Raw genomic sequence first — 17,303 nt, forward strand, 5'->3', positions numbered from 1 at the left:
AAAAAGATCTCTAGTTCTGACTTCTCCGTGCAAACAGCTTTTCTGAAGGTGTTGAAGCCATTAGCAAAAATCATTTAGCAAAATGACTTCGTGGCTGTCTACAAAATAAACCCTATCTAGTTATTTTTATATATTCAATAACATTACAACTAAATATTCATCTCGGAGTTGAGTTTTCTTTTACATATCCCTGAACATGATGCTGCAGCGTGGCCATGGTCGGTGGGGCGACTCCTTACGTGGTTGACTAGAATCCTCTGCTCTTGGCCTACAGAACTCCCTTGGTCCTCCGCGTCGTGGAATTGGACTTCGGTGGTGTGGCCTTGTCTGGGCGGTGGAATTGGACGTCCGATGGCGGACACGCTCATGGCTTTGAAGGTGAATCGACTGTACGGTTTAGGGTTTGTTCGTTTTGGTGATAATCTGTATTGGATGGGATTGAGCCGGTTTAAATTTATAACAAGTCAAAATTCATCCTAATCCTACTCAATACATTCCAATACACCTGTAATATCCATACTGAAGAAGGGATGGGATTGGTGGGAGGACCTCTTCACAAAAATTATGCCACTTTTTTTTGTCTTCACCTATCTAATAGAAAAACAAAAAAGTACTTTCTCTTAAAGTCATGTATAAAGTGTCGTTCACTCGTTTGGTACGGCTCACGAGAAAAATAGTGAAACCACATGAAAAAATGATGGGAAGAAGCCCTCCAAAGTTGAGATGGATTCAAATCGAATACTTACATGACTTAGAACATAGCGTCATAATGATTATTAATTTGTTTTATCGATGGATTATAGTTGTTAAAAACAAACTAATTATAAGCATAGCACATAGATACCTTATGAGCATATTCATTAATAAAAATATATTCTTTAACAATAAAAATATATGTCATGCTTATAAATATATGTCAAGCTTTGACCACATTTACATATTATTTTATAGTTCCTATAAACAGGCATCTAATTCATTTAATTGGTATAAAATAGTAAATATGCCAATAAATTTAAATTTGTTATTCCAAAATGAATGAATACTCTATATGAATGTGGGCACCAAAATTTAAATGTAAATAATGAAGAAATTAATCTATATATTGTAAAGTGGAGAGTTTTAGTTGAATGTTTATGAAACTTAGTTGAATATTATATTTTTTTAAAAAAATATGTATACCAAGTATATTTGTATTTTGGACTCCAAATATTTATTTTACATTAGGTATATTTGTATCTTGGACTCTAAAATCCCAATATTGTAATATATTTACAAATAATCTTTTTAATATTAATTAATTTATCATTGTATATCACTAGTAATATAATATTACTCTAATTATTTATTTATCATATAATATTTTTACAAATTTTAAATGGTGTGCATAATTTATCTAGCATATTATGAAAAATAAAACCATTTGTAATTAGTAATAAAAATATTTTTAATGGTTTCATTGAATACTTTTTTCTTCTCGGATACGAATAATATCGAATATTCCATGATTTTGTCGAATACAAATAAGAAATATATTATAAATCAAATTACATTTTTAGCAAATACGAATACGGATACTTCGGAACTCAGACATTCGAATCCATCCCTAAACCCTACTCGAAAGGACCTTTATGCTCCTCCACCAACGACCCTGCTTAACTCGGAAGTAATTCATATGACATATCACCGTGGGGGTCTAGATTCTGAGGATTTCTAGGCCCCGTTTGTTTCAGCATTTTCAGCTTCTGACTACCAAAAACTGCTACGACTGTCAAACTCTCATCTTTTCAACACACTTTTATAAAAATCAATTTGGTAAAAATTGTCCGTCACTTTCTAGATTCTAAACTCAATAAACATATTCATCTTCCTTCGTACGTAATCACTATGATACTCGGGTATTTCCTACAGCCAATTTTCCCATGACCAGATTTAGATTCTCTGAAAAAAACCGGCCAAAAAAGCTGAACTAAACAGTCCCCTAAATAGCACTGCACTCAGCTACACTTTATGGTCGTCTTCTTTAAATATAAAACGAACACATGCTAATGGGAGTGGATGTTTGATTTGCTTGTCAGTCTCTTGAAAAGGAAATGACTATCCAAATCATGGTCTCCGATCCTCAATATAGTAACGACTAACGAGAGGGGGTGGGGTGGGGCCGTGGGGGTTCGCATGCAGAGAAAAAGGGGGCAGCTGCCAGCCTCGCGAAAGGAGGAGTGGAGGTTGAGATGAACGTCTCTCGCCAAAACTCCATCTAAAATAGCAGCGACGAGACGAGCGAGAATATCTGCCAATTCAAAACCAAAAAGGAGAGGAGGGGAGCCCCGGACGGAGAAGAGAACAGAAGAAACCCCGCGGCCACCCCTTCCTGCCTATATTTCTCTCTCTGTCTTGCGCGACAGGGAGAGACCAGCGCCAACACCTCCGGTTTCTTGATTGGGTGGTGATCGGTGAAGGAAGGAGAAATTAAGATGAGCCTCTTCGGGCTTGGGAGCAAGTATGTTCTCTGTCTACTTCTTGCTCTATCCCGTTCATCCTTTAGGCAACTGCGTTGATATTTCTTTCCGCCTTCAGACCGTCTATTCTTTTTATTTTTCATTCATCTCGCTGTTAGTTCTCTTCAGATTTTCTTCTGCCTGCGGTAGGTGTGGAAGGTTGCATTTATGATTATCTGAATCTGCAGAAAACAGGGGATGAAAAAGTGGGGGATTAAATGGTTTTGACCTTGAGAACAATAACGCCTGCACGTTCTCATCGCTGCACTTCTTGAGTTTTTTTTCCTTCTTTAAAAAATACATGTCTTTTCATATATATATATATATATATATATATATATATATATAGTTCACCGATTTCAATTGGTTGCACGACGTTATTTTCGGACATTTCATGGGTTATTCTGTTCGTGTATCTCTGACCAGACTTTGTTTCGATGTGGTTTATTTATCAACAGGAATCAGAAGACGTTCAGGCCTAAGAAGAATGCACCGTCTGGCAACAAGGTCATTGGCGATCTGTAGCTTTTGGATGATAACTAGTTCCGTTTTCATAATACTTTTTTGAGGGACTTTGTCCTTTTACTTCTGATCAAAATCATTCATAAACTCCTTTCCGTTGTTACCATTGGAGTCACTCAAGAGTTATAAGACAATACAAATTAGAGGAAAGAAAAATTTACAGATAGACTCTCTTGCAAATAGGACCAATTATTTTCTGCCAATACAATGTTCATGGAAAAGCTGAAAACATTTCTTTTTCCTTGTTGTTCATGTGTTTGATACAGGGTGTGCAGCTGAAGAAACACATCGATGCAACCTTAGGAAGCGGGAATTTGAGGGATGCTGTCCGATTGCCACCAGGGGAGGATCTCAATGAATGGCTAGCTGTTAACAGTAAGTCCTACACTAATTTGTACGTTCTAACGAAAAAGTATAGCAATCTAAGGAAAATATATGTACCATGTAACTATCACATGTTTTGATCACATAGCTGTTGCTTTTTCACAGCTGTTGATTTCTTCAACCAGGTGAACATCCTGTATGGTACTCTAATGGAGTTCTGCACACCAGCTACATGCCCAACAATGTCAGCTGGACCAAAGTAAGAAATATGCTGTCTTTGGGAGATATGTTGTCCCAAAATCAGAACTCCTGATTTTATTGATAAGAGTTTTCGAACGGTACCAAACAAAATTTCAGGTTTGAGTATAGATGGGCCGATGGGGTGCAGATCAAGAAACCAATTGAGGTTTCAGCACCAAAGTATGTTGAGTACTTGATGGATTGGATCGAAGCTCAGCTTGATGACGAATCCATCTTCCCTCAGAAACTCGGTACTTCATCATAGTAATTCTTGGGCTTTAATTACAGCAACAAGGGGTTACGTCCTAGTGAAGAAGATTTGGGCACTTGTAATGAAGTACCGTACGTTCAAAAAAAAAAAAGATTACAGTAGTACCACAATCGCCGAATGGAATACTAAAATCAGCATTCTAGTTTTTATGTTATTATTGAATTAGAGTACTAGTAGCGATACGATGTTAGTATGTATATAGTTAACTGGATATACTATTTTTGCAGGAACCCCTTTTCCACAAAATTTCAAGGAAGTTGTGAAGACAATCTTTAAGCGACTTTTCCGTGTTTATGCTCATATTTACCACTCACATTTTCAAAAGATTGTCAGCCTTAAGGAGGAAGCACATCTTAACACTTGCTTCAAGCATTTTACATTGTTCACTTGGGTATGTTGCATCTTGATTCTTCTTTATCCTCTTGCCTTAATGAGAGTATAGTCACATGGTGAACATTTCACTGAATGATATATTATTAGTTAGAAGCTTCAACTTTTTTCATAATTTTATAAAAAAAAAGAATTCAAAACTGATATGTAACTGCAAAACAGTTAGTGACAATTTTCATTGATTAGTGAGTGTGACATCATTTTTACCATAGTTTTTCTAGTTTTGTAATCGGAATATATACGAATGAAAGATCACTCAATTATAGTCTTTTTCTTTTTGAACCGGTTACGTTCCTTGTGCAGGAATTCACGTTGATTGACAAGGCTGAGCTTGCACCACTTATTGATCTAATTGAATCCATTGTTTCAGTTTGTTGACATGACATCAATGATTATTTGGATCATTTTCTTATTTTTGGAGAGCAAGGAGTTACAACTAAGTGTCCAGTATGAGGGTGAGACTAAGAATGGTCAAAAGTTTTTTTTTGTTATCTTTTAGGTGTCTGTCTCTACAATGGGACTTGTGCATGTTTGTCTTATGAAGTCCTGAAGAAACTATTTAGGGCTCAATGAGATAATGTTGTGTATCCTTCTCTTGAATGACTCCATAAGTTCTGTTTGCAACAAGCATTAATTTCTCATTCCTAAAGGAGAACTTTATTCATCTATTCATGTAAAATATTAGTCTTGTTTATAGATACATCACTATAAAAGGAGTTATTTTCTTTAAGAAAAATCATCTCAAAATGTATTTTGGAATCATTACAATAAGGTATGTAGTACTATTCAATGTGACATACAATTCTTTTTTATTGTTTTTGTGGTTGCATCAAGATAGATGTAATAAAGTCTAATGTAAGTGCTAAACATTTGGAGTTTGATGAATGTTTGCCTAAACTTTTGTGAAATCTAAAAAAGAGTCAATTTTATGAAAAAATTGACAAATGATGACCCTAAAGGGTTGATGCACTTTTGAAATGAAAGAAAAAAGAAGGATTTTTTTGCATTCGCTATTTCTTGTCTCCGCCATATCATGGAAACGACTTCATCTATGTTGTCTCAACATAACAGGTTGTGATAGGTTTGGCAAGCCAACGTTAAATTGAAACTTGAAATCTGCTGGGAGTAACCCTCTTCACGATGCATCACATCAAAACTCGGGTATGGTGTTAAATAGATAAGGACTAGGTCAGCACCCCCTTGGTGAAGCGTTGTGTCGCAATGTAGACATTGTGTCAATAGGATCGAGTTGCTACTTTCTTAGTAGTGTGCCACATCGACACTTAGGTGTAGTAAAAAAATGCCTAATCATACCAACTAGGATATGTTTAGATAGTTGGATTATAGGACCACTTACATGTAAGTTAAGAGAGTTATCTGAGATAGCAGCCATGAGATGTGTAAATATCTTACGCATATAAAACACTAAATGAAAGGGTCAAAAGGTAAAGAAGGTGAATGGTACCGACTTCAAGCTTTGGTATACAGGGACAATTGCAAATAAAAATGGAGTAGGGGTTTTGATTGATAAGATCCTTAAGAATGGTGTGGTGGATGTGAGAAGGCAATGGGATAGGATTTTTCTAGTTAAGATAATCGTGGGTAATTTGATCATGCATGTAATTAGTGTGTATGTCCTCCCCCAATAGGCCACGATAAGAGTACCAAGAGACTTTTTAGGAAGACTTAGATGACATGGTTAGAGCTATTCCTATTAGTGAGAAGATTTTCATAAGAGATCTCAATGGGAATGCAAGTACAACAAGTGTATGTTTTGAGGTGGTTCATAGAGGTTTTGGGTATGGTAGTAGGAATCAGGAGAGATAGAAGAAGTCTTGAACTTTGTAGTAGTTTTTGACCTCTTGATAGCCAACACTTTATTTATAAAGAGAATCCTTTTAGTCACATATAGTTGTGGCCAACACTCTAGGCAGATTGACTTTATCCTCACAAGAAGAGAAGACAAACGAGCATGCTTAGCTTGCAAGATGATACCTAGTGAGTATGTTGGCTCTCAACATAAGCTTGTGACAGAGTTCTTTTATTTTTAGGTGTGTTTCCATAGGGATAAACAAAACAAGATTGCGAGAACAAAGTGGTGGAAACTGAAAGGAGATACATCAAAAGTCTCAAGAAAAGGGCCATCAAAGAAGACACTTGGAAGGAAGAAGATGACATAAACAACATGTGGAAGAAGATGGCACCCTATATTTGCGAGGTGTGTGGAGCAACTAAAGGGAGTGGATGCGAAGCTAAAGGTACTTGGTAGTGGAAGTACATGGATGATTTGATACTTGTCAATACAGTGTATTAGCGCAACAGTGTTTTTCAGCCTCTCGCAATAGGGTACAGTGCGGGGGTATTTATAGGTAACCAGGGGACGATTTCACCCTCTCAAATACAGTTATGCCCCTGGTTACCTACGTTATCCCTGAAATATTCCCCTCTCAAGGGTTATTACAAGTCATTACAACATGATTAGGTATTTCACGGACGGACACACCATTAACTCTACCCACACAGTGGCTTACAAGTGGGACCAGGCGGCCCAGGGTGGTTTTACACGGGCCCACCGTCTTAACAATGCGCTGGTGGCGACATGAAGCCTTCGTGCTCCATGCGCCAGGTCTTCGGCAGTCGGAGAGGCCTTCGTTGTTTCTAGCTTCGACAGGGATCGACAAGGCCTTTGCCTGCTTCGTACGCTCCTTCCGTCTTAGGGCCTTCGCTCCACGAGTCTTCGTTTGCCTTTGCTTTTCCTCTGTCATGATTTATCCCTGTCATGAAATGGTCGAATGAGGGGGCGGTACGCCTTCGCCCCAACACTTGCCCTCCGAGGGGCTAGTTCGACTAAGTGAGCTGGTATTGAAGTCTGTTGAGAGATGGTCGAAACGCTTCCCTCACTCGGTTGAAGTGGCCCCACGGGGGTTTTTGAAATATGACTGTTAAAAGGTGATGTTTTACTGTGGGTCTGTTGAGTTCTCGAGGCGTTTTCCCTTGCCTATAAAAAGCTGCACGCACAGCACTGTGGGTTTTTAACATGAGGTAGCACGGACAAGACCTCCGGCTGTGATGAAATCCTCCCACAATAGCCAGAGGGTTCTAGAGAGCCAGCCAAAGTAATTGAGGCAGTTTAGGATGAGCCCAGTGGCCACAACGACTAAGGCGGCCACAAATTGTGGCACCAGCATGGACTCCGCCATGGCAAGCTGCACGAGGACCGCATAGGTGGAGATGACACCAAGAGTCTACACGATGACAACTTCCATATCCCTGTTCTTAGTGAAATAGGAGAGGGGCAAGAGGTTGCCTAGCAGCCCAATGAACATTCCCTGAAGCGTCCAATCAAATCCATCAAAATGAGCGCCACAAATAGGCATAGAGGAGGTGAAATCTGAGACACGAATTGGGGACCGTACGAACCACGACACGGCAAAGAGCGTGGTCTCGTGGCCGACGAGGATGTTGTGGGCGTTGATGATATCTGAGGGAGCTGGAGCAAGAGGAAGGGAATGTTGGCCACGCTGGTGAACTTTATCGTCATGGAGTTTGACTGCTAGTACTTCTTCGAGTCCTGCGCGGCACCCCAACCCAAGCCAGGAAGTTTGAAGCAGTCGACCGATCCATCACGTGACATCCCACCACAAGTGACAGGAGGGAAGGGATACGATGGGTACCTTGAGAACTGGCTTGGAGGCGGTGACTACGACAGCAAGGGGCAGGCCATGCCACTGGTTGAGGGCATGAGTTGGTGGTACGATGCGAAGGGCTTGGACGCGAGGGGTTTTAGGAGGAGAGCGTGGGGCGCGGCCGCGAGTGGGTTGCCTCCCGCGAGATCTTGATGGTAGAAGGGCGAGGACACGGGGCGGAGCGGGAGACTGACGTCAACGACATGGTTGTTGGTTGAGTGATGATGGGTGTGCGGTCGCAGAGTTCAGGCATCTCGGGGGCGAAGCTGGAGCAGGGGGAGCAGGTGCCGCGGTCGCAGATTCCGGGTATCCTGGGCACGACACAAGGTGCGCGTGGGGAGGGGCAGGCGCAGGGGTGACAGTCGCGGCTTCGAGGCCGAGGAAATGGGGGCGTCGGGCGGGGAGGCTGAAAGGGAAATGTGCCCTTGGGCCATCTCTAAGTGTTTTGGTGATTTAGTGTCCAACACAAGTACCTAAGTGTCAAATGGTGGACAAAGTACAAATCAAGTATAAAGGTATGTTTCTCAGACTTAGTACATTGTTTTAGAGACTAATGTATTGTGTCTAAGTGCTGGAAACAGGAGAAAACAAATTGGAGAGAGATAGCTTTGTTTAGCCAAAGTCAGCTCTGTCTGGGTGCACCGGACAGTGTCCGGTGCCCCAGGCTGGCACAGGCGAACTTGCTGCTCTCGGGAAGTAATTAACGGCGTACGACTATAATTCACCGGACTGTCCGGTGTGCACCGGACAGTGTCCGGTGAGCCAACTGTCGGCCGGGCCAACGGTCGGTCGCGCGATCCGCGCGGGACACGTGGCCGAGCCAACGGCTAGTAGGGGGCACCGGACAGTGTCCGGTGCGCCAACGGCTCCAAGGCTGCCAACGGTCGGCTTCGCCAAATAAGGAAGGAAATCTGCACCGGACAGTGTCCGGTGGTGCACCGGACTGTCCGGTGCGCCAGGCGACAGAAGGCAAGAATTGCCTTCCCGGATTGCTCTCAACGGCTCCTAGCTACCTTGGGGCTATAAAAGGGACCCCTAGGCGCATGGAGGATAACACCAAGCATTCTTTGAGCACTCTTGATCACTCACACTCCATTCTTGCGCACTTGTTCGACATTCTAGTGATTTGAGCTCCGTTCTAGTGTGCTAGTCTTTTGAGCTTAAGTCTGGGTCTTGTGTGTGCGTATTTGCTATGATCTTTGTGTCTTGTGTGAGTTGCTTATCCTTCCCTTACTCTGTGCTTCCTTGTGAACATCTTTGTAAGGGCGAGAGACTCCAAGTTGTGGAGATTCCTCGCGAACGGGATATAAAAGAGAAAAGCAAACACCGTGGTATTCAAGTTGGTCTTTGGACCGCTTGAGATGGGTTGATTGCAACCCTCGTCCGTTGGGACGCCACAACGTGGAAGTAGACAAGTGTTGTACTTGGCCAAACCACGGGATAAACCACTGTGTCTACCTGTGTTGATTCTCTTGTGGTTATTGTGTTTTCGCTAAGACTCTTCTCTAGCCACTTGGCAATACTGTGCTAACGCTTAACCAAGTTTTTGTGGCATTAAGTTAAAGTTTTATAGGATCACCTATTCACCCCCCCCTTTAGGTGCTCTCAATTGGTATCAGAGCCGTTCTCTTCAAGAAAGGGACTAACCGCCCGAAGAGATGGATCCTAAGGGCAAGGGGATTGTGATCAATGACAAGGAGAAGGAGTCATTCATCAACGAGCCCAAGGATGACAAGCCTACTGACTCGGGCTCGGGCCACAAACGCAAAGATGGGAAGAAGAAGAAGACAAGACGCATCAAGGAGATCGTCTACTACGACGACAGCGATGAGTCCACTTCCTCCCAAAAGGACAACGACGACAACGACTACGAGAGAAGGAAACCGGTTAATTCGAACTTTTCTTTTGACTACTCTCGTATTCCGCAAAGTACAAATGCTCATTTGCTCTCCATTCCACTTGGCAAACCTCCTCACTTTGATGGAGAGGACTACGGATTTTGGAGTCACAAAATGCGTAGTCACCTGTTCTCTCTCCATCCAAGCATATGGGAGATTGTGGAAAGTGGAATGAAATTTGATAGCTCGGATAGTCCTATGTTTATCAATGAACAGATTCATAGAAATGCACAAGCTACTACTGTGTTGTTAGCCTCTTTGTGCAGGGACGAGTATCATAAGGTGAGCGGCTTGGACAATGCCAAGCAGATCTGGGACACCCTCAGGATCTCACATGAGGGGAACGACCTCACCTTACTCACCAAAATGGAGTTGGTGGAGGGCGAGCTTGGAAGATTCGCAATGATTAGGGGAGAGGAGCCAACCCAAACATACAACCGGCTTAAGACCCTCATCAACAAGATAAGGAGCTACGGAAGCACACGATGGACGGACCACGATGTCGTTCGTCTAATGCTAAGGTCCTTTACTGTACTTGATCCACATTTGGTGAACAATATCCGTGAAAATCCTAGGTACACCAAGATGTCGCCCGAAGAAGTTCTTGGGAAATTTGTAAGCGGGCGAATGATGATCAAGGAGGCGAGATATGTCGACGACGCGTTGAACGGTCCAATCCGTGAGCCTCAAGGCAACAAGGAGCAAGGAGACGCTACCTAGCAAGGTGGCACAAGTTGAGGCGGCCGGGCTCAATGATGAAGAGATGGCCCTCATCATCAAGCGCTTCAAGACGGCGCTAAAGGATCGCAAGGGGCAGCCAAGCAAGACCAAGACAAAGGGGAAGCGTTCATGCTTCAAATGTGGTAAGATTGGTCATTTTATTGCTAACTGTCCCGAAAATGATAGTGACCAGGAACAAGGGAACAAGAGGGAGAAGAAGAAGAACTATAAGAAAGCAAAAGGCGAGGCATATCTTGGCAAGGAGTGGGACTCGGATTGTTCGTCGTCCGACTCCGACAACGAAGGACTCACCGCCACTGCCTTCAACAAGTCATCCCTCTTCCCCAACGAGCATCACACTTGCCTTATGGCAAGGGAAAAGAAGGTAAGCACTCGTAACACTAGTACTTATGCTTCTTCAAGTGAGGATGAGTCTAGTGATGATGATGAAATAGATTATTCATGTTTATTCAAGGGTCTAGATAGAACCAAGGTGGATAAAATAAATGAATTGATTGATGCTTTGAATGATAAGAATAGATTGCTAGAAAAGCAAGAGGATCTCTTATATGATGAACATGATAAGTTTGTAGAAGCTCAAAAATCCCTTGCTTTAGAAATAAAGAGGAATGAAATGCTTTTTGGTGAATTGTCTACATGCCATGACTCTATTTCTAGTTTAAAAAGCATAAACGATGACTTGAATGTTAAGTTAGAAATAGCTAATAAATCAACATCTTGTGTAGAACATGTTGTGGTTTGCACTAGGTGTAAAGATTTTAATGTTAATGCTTGTAGTGAACACCTAGTTTCAATTTCTAAATTGAATGATGAAGTGGCTAGTCTTAATGCCCAACTTAAGACTAGCAAAAGCGAATTTGATAAGTTAAAATTTGCAAGGGATGCCTACACAATTGGTAGACACCCCTCAATTAAGGATGGACTTGGTTTCAAGATAGAAGCCAAGAACTTAACAAGCCATAAGGCTCCTATCCCCGCCAAGGAGAAAGAGAAGGCCCCTATGGCTAGTAGTGCTAAACAGAACCATGCTTTTATGTATCATGATAGGAGACATGCTAGAAATGCAAATAGAAGTTATGATGCTTTTGATTCACATGTTTATGATTCATATGCTATGTTTGCTTCTAGTTCTTCCTATATGCATGGTAGAAATGTAGCTAGGAGAAATGCTAGTAATCACATGCCTAGGAGAAATGGTGTTAATGTTCCTAGGAAAATTAATGAACCTTCTACCATATATCATGCGTTAAATGCTTCCTTTGCCATTTGTAGAGAGGATAGAAAGATAGTTGCTAGAAAATTAGGGGCAAAATGCAAGGGAGACAAAACTTGCATTTGGGTCCCTAAGACAATTGTGACTAACCTTGTAGGACCCAACAAGAGTTGGGTACCTAAGACCCAAGCCTAAATTTGCCTTGCAGGTTTATGCATCCGGGTGTTCAAGCTGGATTATCGATAGCGGATGCACAAACCATATGACGGGGGAGAAGAAGATGTTCACCTCCTACGTCAAAAACAAGGATTCCCAAGATTCAATAATATTCGGTGATGGGAATCAAGGCAAGGTAAAAGGGTTAGGTAAAATTGCTATTTCATCCGAGCACTCTATATCTAATGTGTTTTTAGTTGAGTCTCTTGGATATAATTTGTTATCTGTTAGTCAATTATGCAATATGGGATATAATTGTCTATTCACAAATGTAGATGTGTCTGTCATTAGAAGAAGTGATGGTTCACTAGCTTTTAAGGGTGTATTAGACGGCAAACTTTACTTAGTTGATTTTGCAAAAGAGGAGGCCGGTCTAGATGCATGCTTAATTGCTAAGACTAGCATGGGCTGGCTGTGGCATCGCCGCTTAGCACATGTGGGGATGAAGAACCTTCACAAGCTTCTAAAGGGAGAACACGTGATAGGTTTAACTAATGTGCAATTCGAAAAAGATAGACCTTGTGCAGCTTGTCAAGTAGGCAAACATGTGGGAAGCTCTCATCACACCAAAAATGTGATGACCACATCAAGACCTTTGGAAATGCTTCACATGGACCTCTTCGGACCCGTCGCCTATCTAAGTATAGGAGGAAGTAAGTATGGTCTTGTTATAGTTGATGACTTTTCCCGCTTCACTTGGGTATTCTTTTTGCAGGATAAATCTGAAACCCAAGGGACCCTCAAGCGCTTCCTAAGGAGAGCTCAAAACGAGTTTGAGCTCAAGGTGAAAAAGATAAGGAGCGACAATGGGTCCGAGTTCAAGAACCTTCAAGTGGAGGAGTACCTTGAGGAAGAAGGCATCAAGCACGAGTTCTCCGCTCCCTACACACCACAACAAAATGGTGTGGTAGAGAGGAAGAACAGGACGCTTATAGACATGGCAAGGACGATGCTTGGAGAGTTCAAGACCCCCGAGCGCTTTTGGTCGGAAGCCGTGAACACGGCTTGCCACGCCATCAACAGGGTCTACCTTCATCGCCTCCTCAAGAAGACGTCGTATGAGCTACTAACCGGTAACAAACCCAATGTTTTGTATTTTCGAGTTTTTGGGAGTAAATGCTACATTCTAGTAAAGAAGGGTAGGAATTCCAAATTTGCTCCCAAAGCCGTAGAAGGGTTTTTGTTAGGTTATGACTCAAATACAAAGGCGTATAGAGTCTTTAACAAATCATCGGGTTTGGTTGAAGTCTCTAGCGACATTGTATTTGATGAGACTAATGGCTCTCCAAGAGAGCAAGTTGTTGATTTTGATGATGTAGATGAAGAAGAAGTTCCAACGGCCGCAATACGCACCATGGCGATTGGAGATGTGCGGCCACAGGAACAAGATGAACGAGATCAACCTTCTTCCTCAACAATGGTGCATCCCCCAACTCAAGATGATGAGCAGGAGGCGTGTGATCAAGGGGGAGCACAAGATGATCATGTAATGGAGGAAGAAGCGCAACCGGCACCTCCAACCCAAGTTCGAGCAATGATTCAAAGGGATCATCCCGTCGACCAAATTTTGGGTGATATTAGCAAGGGAGTAACTACTCGATCTCGATTAGTTAATTTGTGTGAGCATTACTCCTTTGTCTCTTCTATTGAGCCTTTCAGGGTAGAAGAGGCCTTGCTAGATCCGGACTGGGTGTTGGCCATGCAGGAGGAGCTCAACAACTTCAAAAGAAATGAAGTTTGGACACTGGTGCCTCGTCCCAAGCAAAATGTTGTGGGAACCAAGTGGGTGTTTCGCAACAAACAAGACGAGCACGGGGTGGTGACAAGGAACAAGGCACGACTTGTGGCAAAAGGTTATGCCCAAGTCGCAGGTTTGGACTTTGAGGAGACTTTTGCTCCTGTGGCTAGGCTAGAGTCCATTCGTATCTTGCTAGCATATGTCGCTCACCATTCCTTCAGGTTGTTCCAAATGGATGTGAAGAGCGCTTTCCTCAACGGGCCAATCAAGGAGGAGGTGTACGTGGAGCAACCCCCTGGCTTCGAGGATGAACGGTACCCCGACCACGTGTGTAAGCTCTCTAAGGCGCTCTATGGACTTAAGCAAGCCCCAAGAGCATGGTATGAATGCCTTAGAGACTTTTTGATTGATAATGCTTTCAAGGTTGGGAAAGCCGATCCAACTCTTTTTACTAAGACTTGTGATGGTGATCTTTTTGTGTGCCAAATTTATGTTGATGACATAATATTTGGTTCTACTAACCAAAAGTCTTGTGAAGAGTTTAGCAGGGTGATGACTCAGAAATTCGAGATGTCGATGATGGGCGAGTTAAGCTACTTCCTTGGGTTCCAAGTGAGGCAACTCAAGGATGGAACCTTCATCTCTCAAACCAAGTACACGCAAGACTTGATCAAGCGGTTTGGGATGAAGGACGCCAAGCCCGCAAAGACTCCGATGGGAACCGACGGACACACCGACCTCAACAAAGGAGGTAAGTCCGTTGATCAAAAAGCATACCAGTCTATGATAGGGTCTTTACTTTATTTATATGCTAGTAGACCGGATATTATGCTTAGCGTATGCATGTGTGCTAGATTTCAATCCGATCCTAAGGCGTGTCACTTAGTGGCTGTGAAGCGAATTCTTAGATATTTAGTCGCTACGCCTTGTTTCGGGATCTGGTATCCAAAGGGGTCTACCTTTGACTTGATTGGATATTCAGACTCCGACTATGCTGGATGTAAGGTCAATAGGAAGAGTACATCGAGGACGTGCCAATTCTTAGGAAGGTCCCTGGTGTCATGGAGTTCTAAGAAACAAACTTCCGTTGCTCTATCCACCGCTGAGGCCGAGTACGTTGCTGCAGGACAGTGTTGCGCGCAACTACTTTGGATGAGGCAAACCCTCAGGGACTTTGGCTACAATTTGAGCAAAGTCCCACTCCTATGTGATAATGAGAGTGATATCCGCATGGCGGATAATCCTGTTGAACACAGCCGCACAAAGCACATTGACATCTGACATCACTTTTTGAGAGACCACCAGCAAAAGGGAGATATCGAAGTGTTTCATGTTAGCTCCGAGAACCAGCTAGCCGATATCTTTACCAAGCCTTTAGATGAGCAGACCTTTTGCAAGTTGCGTAGTGAGCTAAATGTCTTAGATTCGCGGAACTTGGATTGATTTATAGCATACATGTGTTTATGCCTTTGATCATGTTCCTTTTTGCATTGTGTTGTTTATTTTTGGTGCTCAAGTTGTACAAGCACTCCCCGGACCTTACAAGTCCATTTGCAAGTGATGCACAAATTTAGGGGGAGATGTGCTACAACTTGACCCTTTGAGACTAACCGTGTGCTTGAGTCTGCTTATTTTAGTCTCAAAGGAGGTTTGAAAGGGAAAAGGTGGACTTGGACCATGCAAGACTACCACTGCACTCCGATGAAAGAGTAACTTTTCCAAGTTCATCTTTGTACTCTTATTGCCTTTTTACTCTTAGTTGAAGATTTTGGTGAGGCAATGGGGTTAAAGGGCCAAAATTGATCCCGTTTTGGTGCTTGATGCCAAAGGGGGAGAAAATAAGGCCAAAGCAATAAATGGATCAGCTACCACTTGTGAGTTGTGAGTTTTGAAAATAGTAGAGCTAGAGTCTTTGTCAAAATACTCTCGTTTGCCTCTTATTGTCAAAAATTGGCCTCTTATGGGGAGAATGGCTTAATTATGGGAAAAAGGGGGAGTTTTTGAATCCTTGATCAATTTCTCATGAAATATCTCTCTTTATGTTTCAACATGTGTGTTTGACTTAGATATAGGAAATTGAGTTTGATTTGCAAAAACAAACCAAGTGGTAGCAAAGGATGATCCATATATGCTAAATTTGATTCAAAACAAATTTGATTTCTCATTTGAATTGATTTTGTACTTGTTCTACTTGCTTTATGTTGTGTTGGCATAAATCACCAAAAAGGGGGAGATTGAAAGGGAAATGTGCCCTTGGGCCATCTCGAAGTGTTTTGGTGATTTAGTGTCCAACACAAGTACCTAAGTGTCAAATGGTGGACAAAGTACAAATCAAGTATAAAGGTATGTTTCTCAGACTTAGTACATTGTTTTAGAGACTAATGTATTGTGTCTAAGTGCTGGAAACGGGAGAAAACAAATTGGAGAGAGATAGCTTTGTTCAGCCAAAGTCAGCTCTGTTTGGGTGCACCGGACAGTGTCCGGTGCCCCAGGCTGGCACAGGCAAACTTGCCGCTCTCGGGAAGTAATTAACGGTGTATGACTATAATTCACCGGACTGTCCGGTGTGCACCGGACAGTGTCCGGTGAGTCAACGGTCGGCCGGTCCAACGGTCGGCCGCGCGATCCGCGCGGGACAAGTGGCCGAACCAACGGCTAGTAGGGGGCACCGGACTGTCCGGTGTGCACCGGACAGTGTCCGGTGCGCCAACGGCTCCAAGGCTGCCAACGGTCGGCTTCGCCAAATAAGGAAGGAAATCCGCACCGGACAGTGTCCGGTGGTGCATCGGACTGTCCGGTGCGCCAGGCGACAAAAGGCAAGAATTGCCTTCCCGGATTGCTCTCAACGGCTCCTAGCTACCTTGGGGCTATAAAAGGGACCCCTAGGCGCATGGAGGATAACACCAAGCATTCTTTGAGCACTCTTGATCACTCACACTCCATTCTTGCGCACTTGTTCGACATTCTAGTGATTTGAGCTCCGTTCTAGTGTGCTAGTCTTTTGAGCTTAAGTCTGGGTCTTGTGTGTGCGTATTTGCTGTGATCTTTGTGTCTTGTGTGAGTTGCTAATCCCTCCCTTACTCCGTGCTTCCTTGTGAACATCTTTGTAAGGGCGAGAGACTCCAAGTTGTGGAGATTCCTCGCGAACGGGATATAAAAGAGAAAAGCAAACACCGTGGTATTCAAGTAGGTCTTTGGACCGCTTGAGAGGGGTTGATTGCAACCCTCGTCCGTTGGGACGCCACAACGTGGAAGTAGGCAAGTGTTGTACTTGGCCAAACCACGGGATAAACCACTGTGTCTACCTGTGTTGATTCTCTTGTGGTTATTGTGTTTTCGCTAAGACTCTTCTCTAGCCACTTGGCAATACTGTGCTAACGCTTAACCAAGTTTTTGTGGCATTAAGTTAAAGTTTTACAGGATCACCTATTCACCCCCCCTCTAGGTGCTCTCAGAGGCAGGCATAGTGGACAAGGGCGACGAGGTTTTAGTAGTGGGAGGTTTGGTTGGTTGACGAGCGAAGCGCGCAGGATGAGGATGGGGAGGGGGCATGGTTATGGCGTGGTCTA

At 43.0% G+C, this 17,303-nt stretch overlaps 1 protein-coding gene across 2 annotated transcripts; it reads left to right on the plus strand.

The window, feature by feature from the left end:
- Positions 1-2,176: 2,176 nt before the first annotated feature.
- LOC100282811 (mps one binder kinase activator-like 1A) lies at positions 2,177-6,740 on the plus strand. 2 transcript variants are annotated; one of them, XR_552418.4, is made up of 8 exons: positions 2,177-2,497; positions 2,954-3,002; positions 3,284-3,392; positions 3,507-3,600; positions 3,699-3,832; positions 4,080-4,243; positions 4,546-4,697; positions 6,294-6,740. XR_552418.4 is itself a non-coding variant. In NM_001155717.2 (7 exons), the coding sequence occupies exons 1-7, from the start codon at positions 2,472-2,474 to the stop codon at positions 4,618-4,620; spliced, it is 651 nt and encodes a 216-aa protein (NP_001149189.1). In that variant the 5' UTR covers positions 2,221-2,471; the 3' UTR covers positions 4,621-4,917. The 2 variants fall into 2 exon arrangements, 1 of the variants encoding a protein (NP_001149189.1); NM_001155717.2 differs by lacking the exon at positions 6,294-6,740 and having other exon boundaries at positions 2,221-2,497; positions 4,546-4,917.
- Positions 6,741-17,303: the final 10,563 nt, after the last annotated feature.

This window comes from Zea mays, chromosome 5 (assembly GCF_902167145.1).
Source record: "Zea mays cultivar B73 chromosome 5, Zm-B73-REFERENCE-NAM-5.0, whole genome shotgun sequence".
NCBI classification, from domain to species: domain Eukaryota; kingdom Viridiplantae; phylum Streptophyta; class Magnoliopsida; order Poales; family Poaceae; genus Zea; species Zea mays.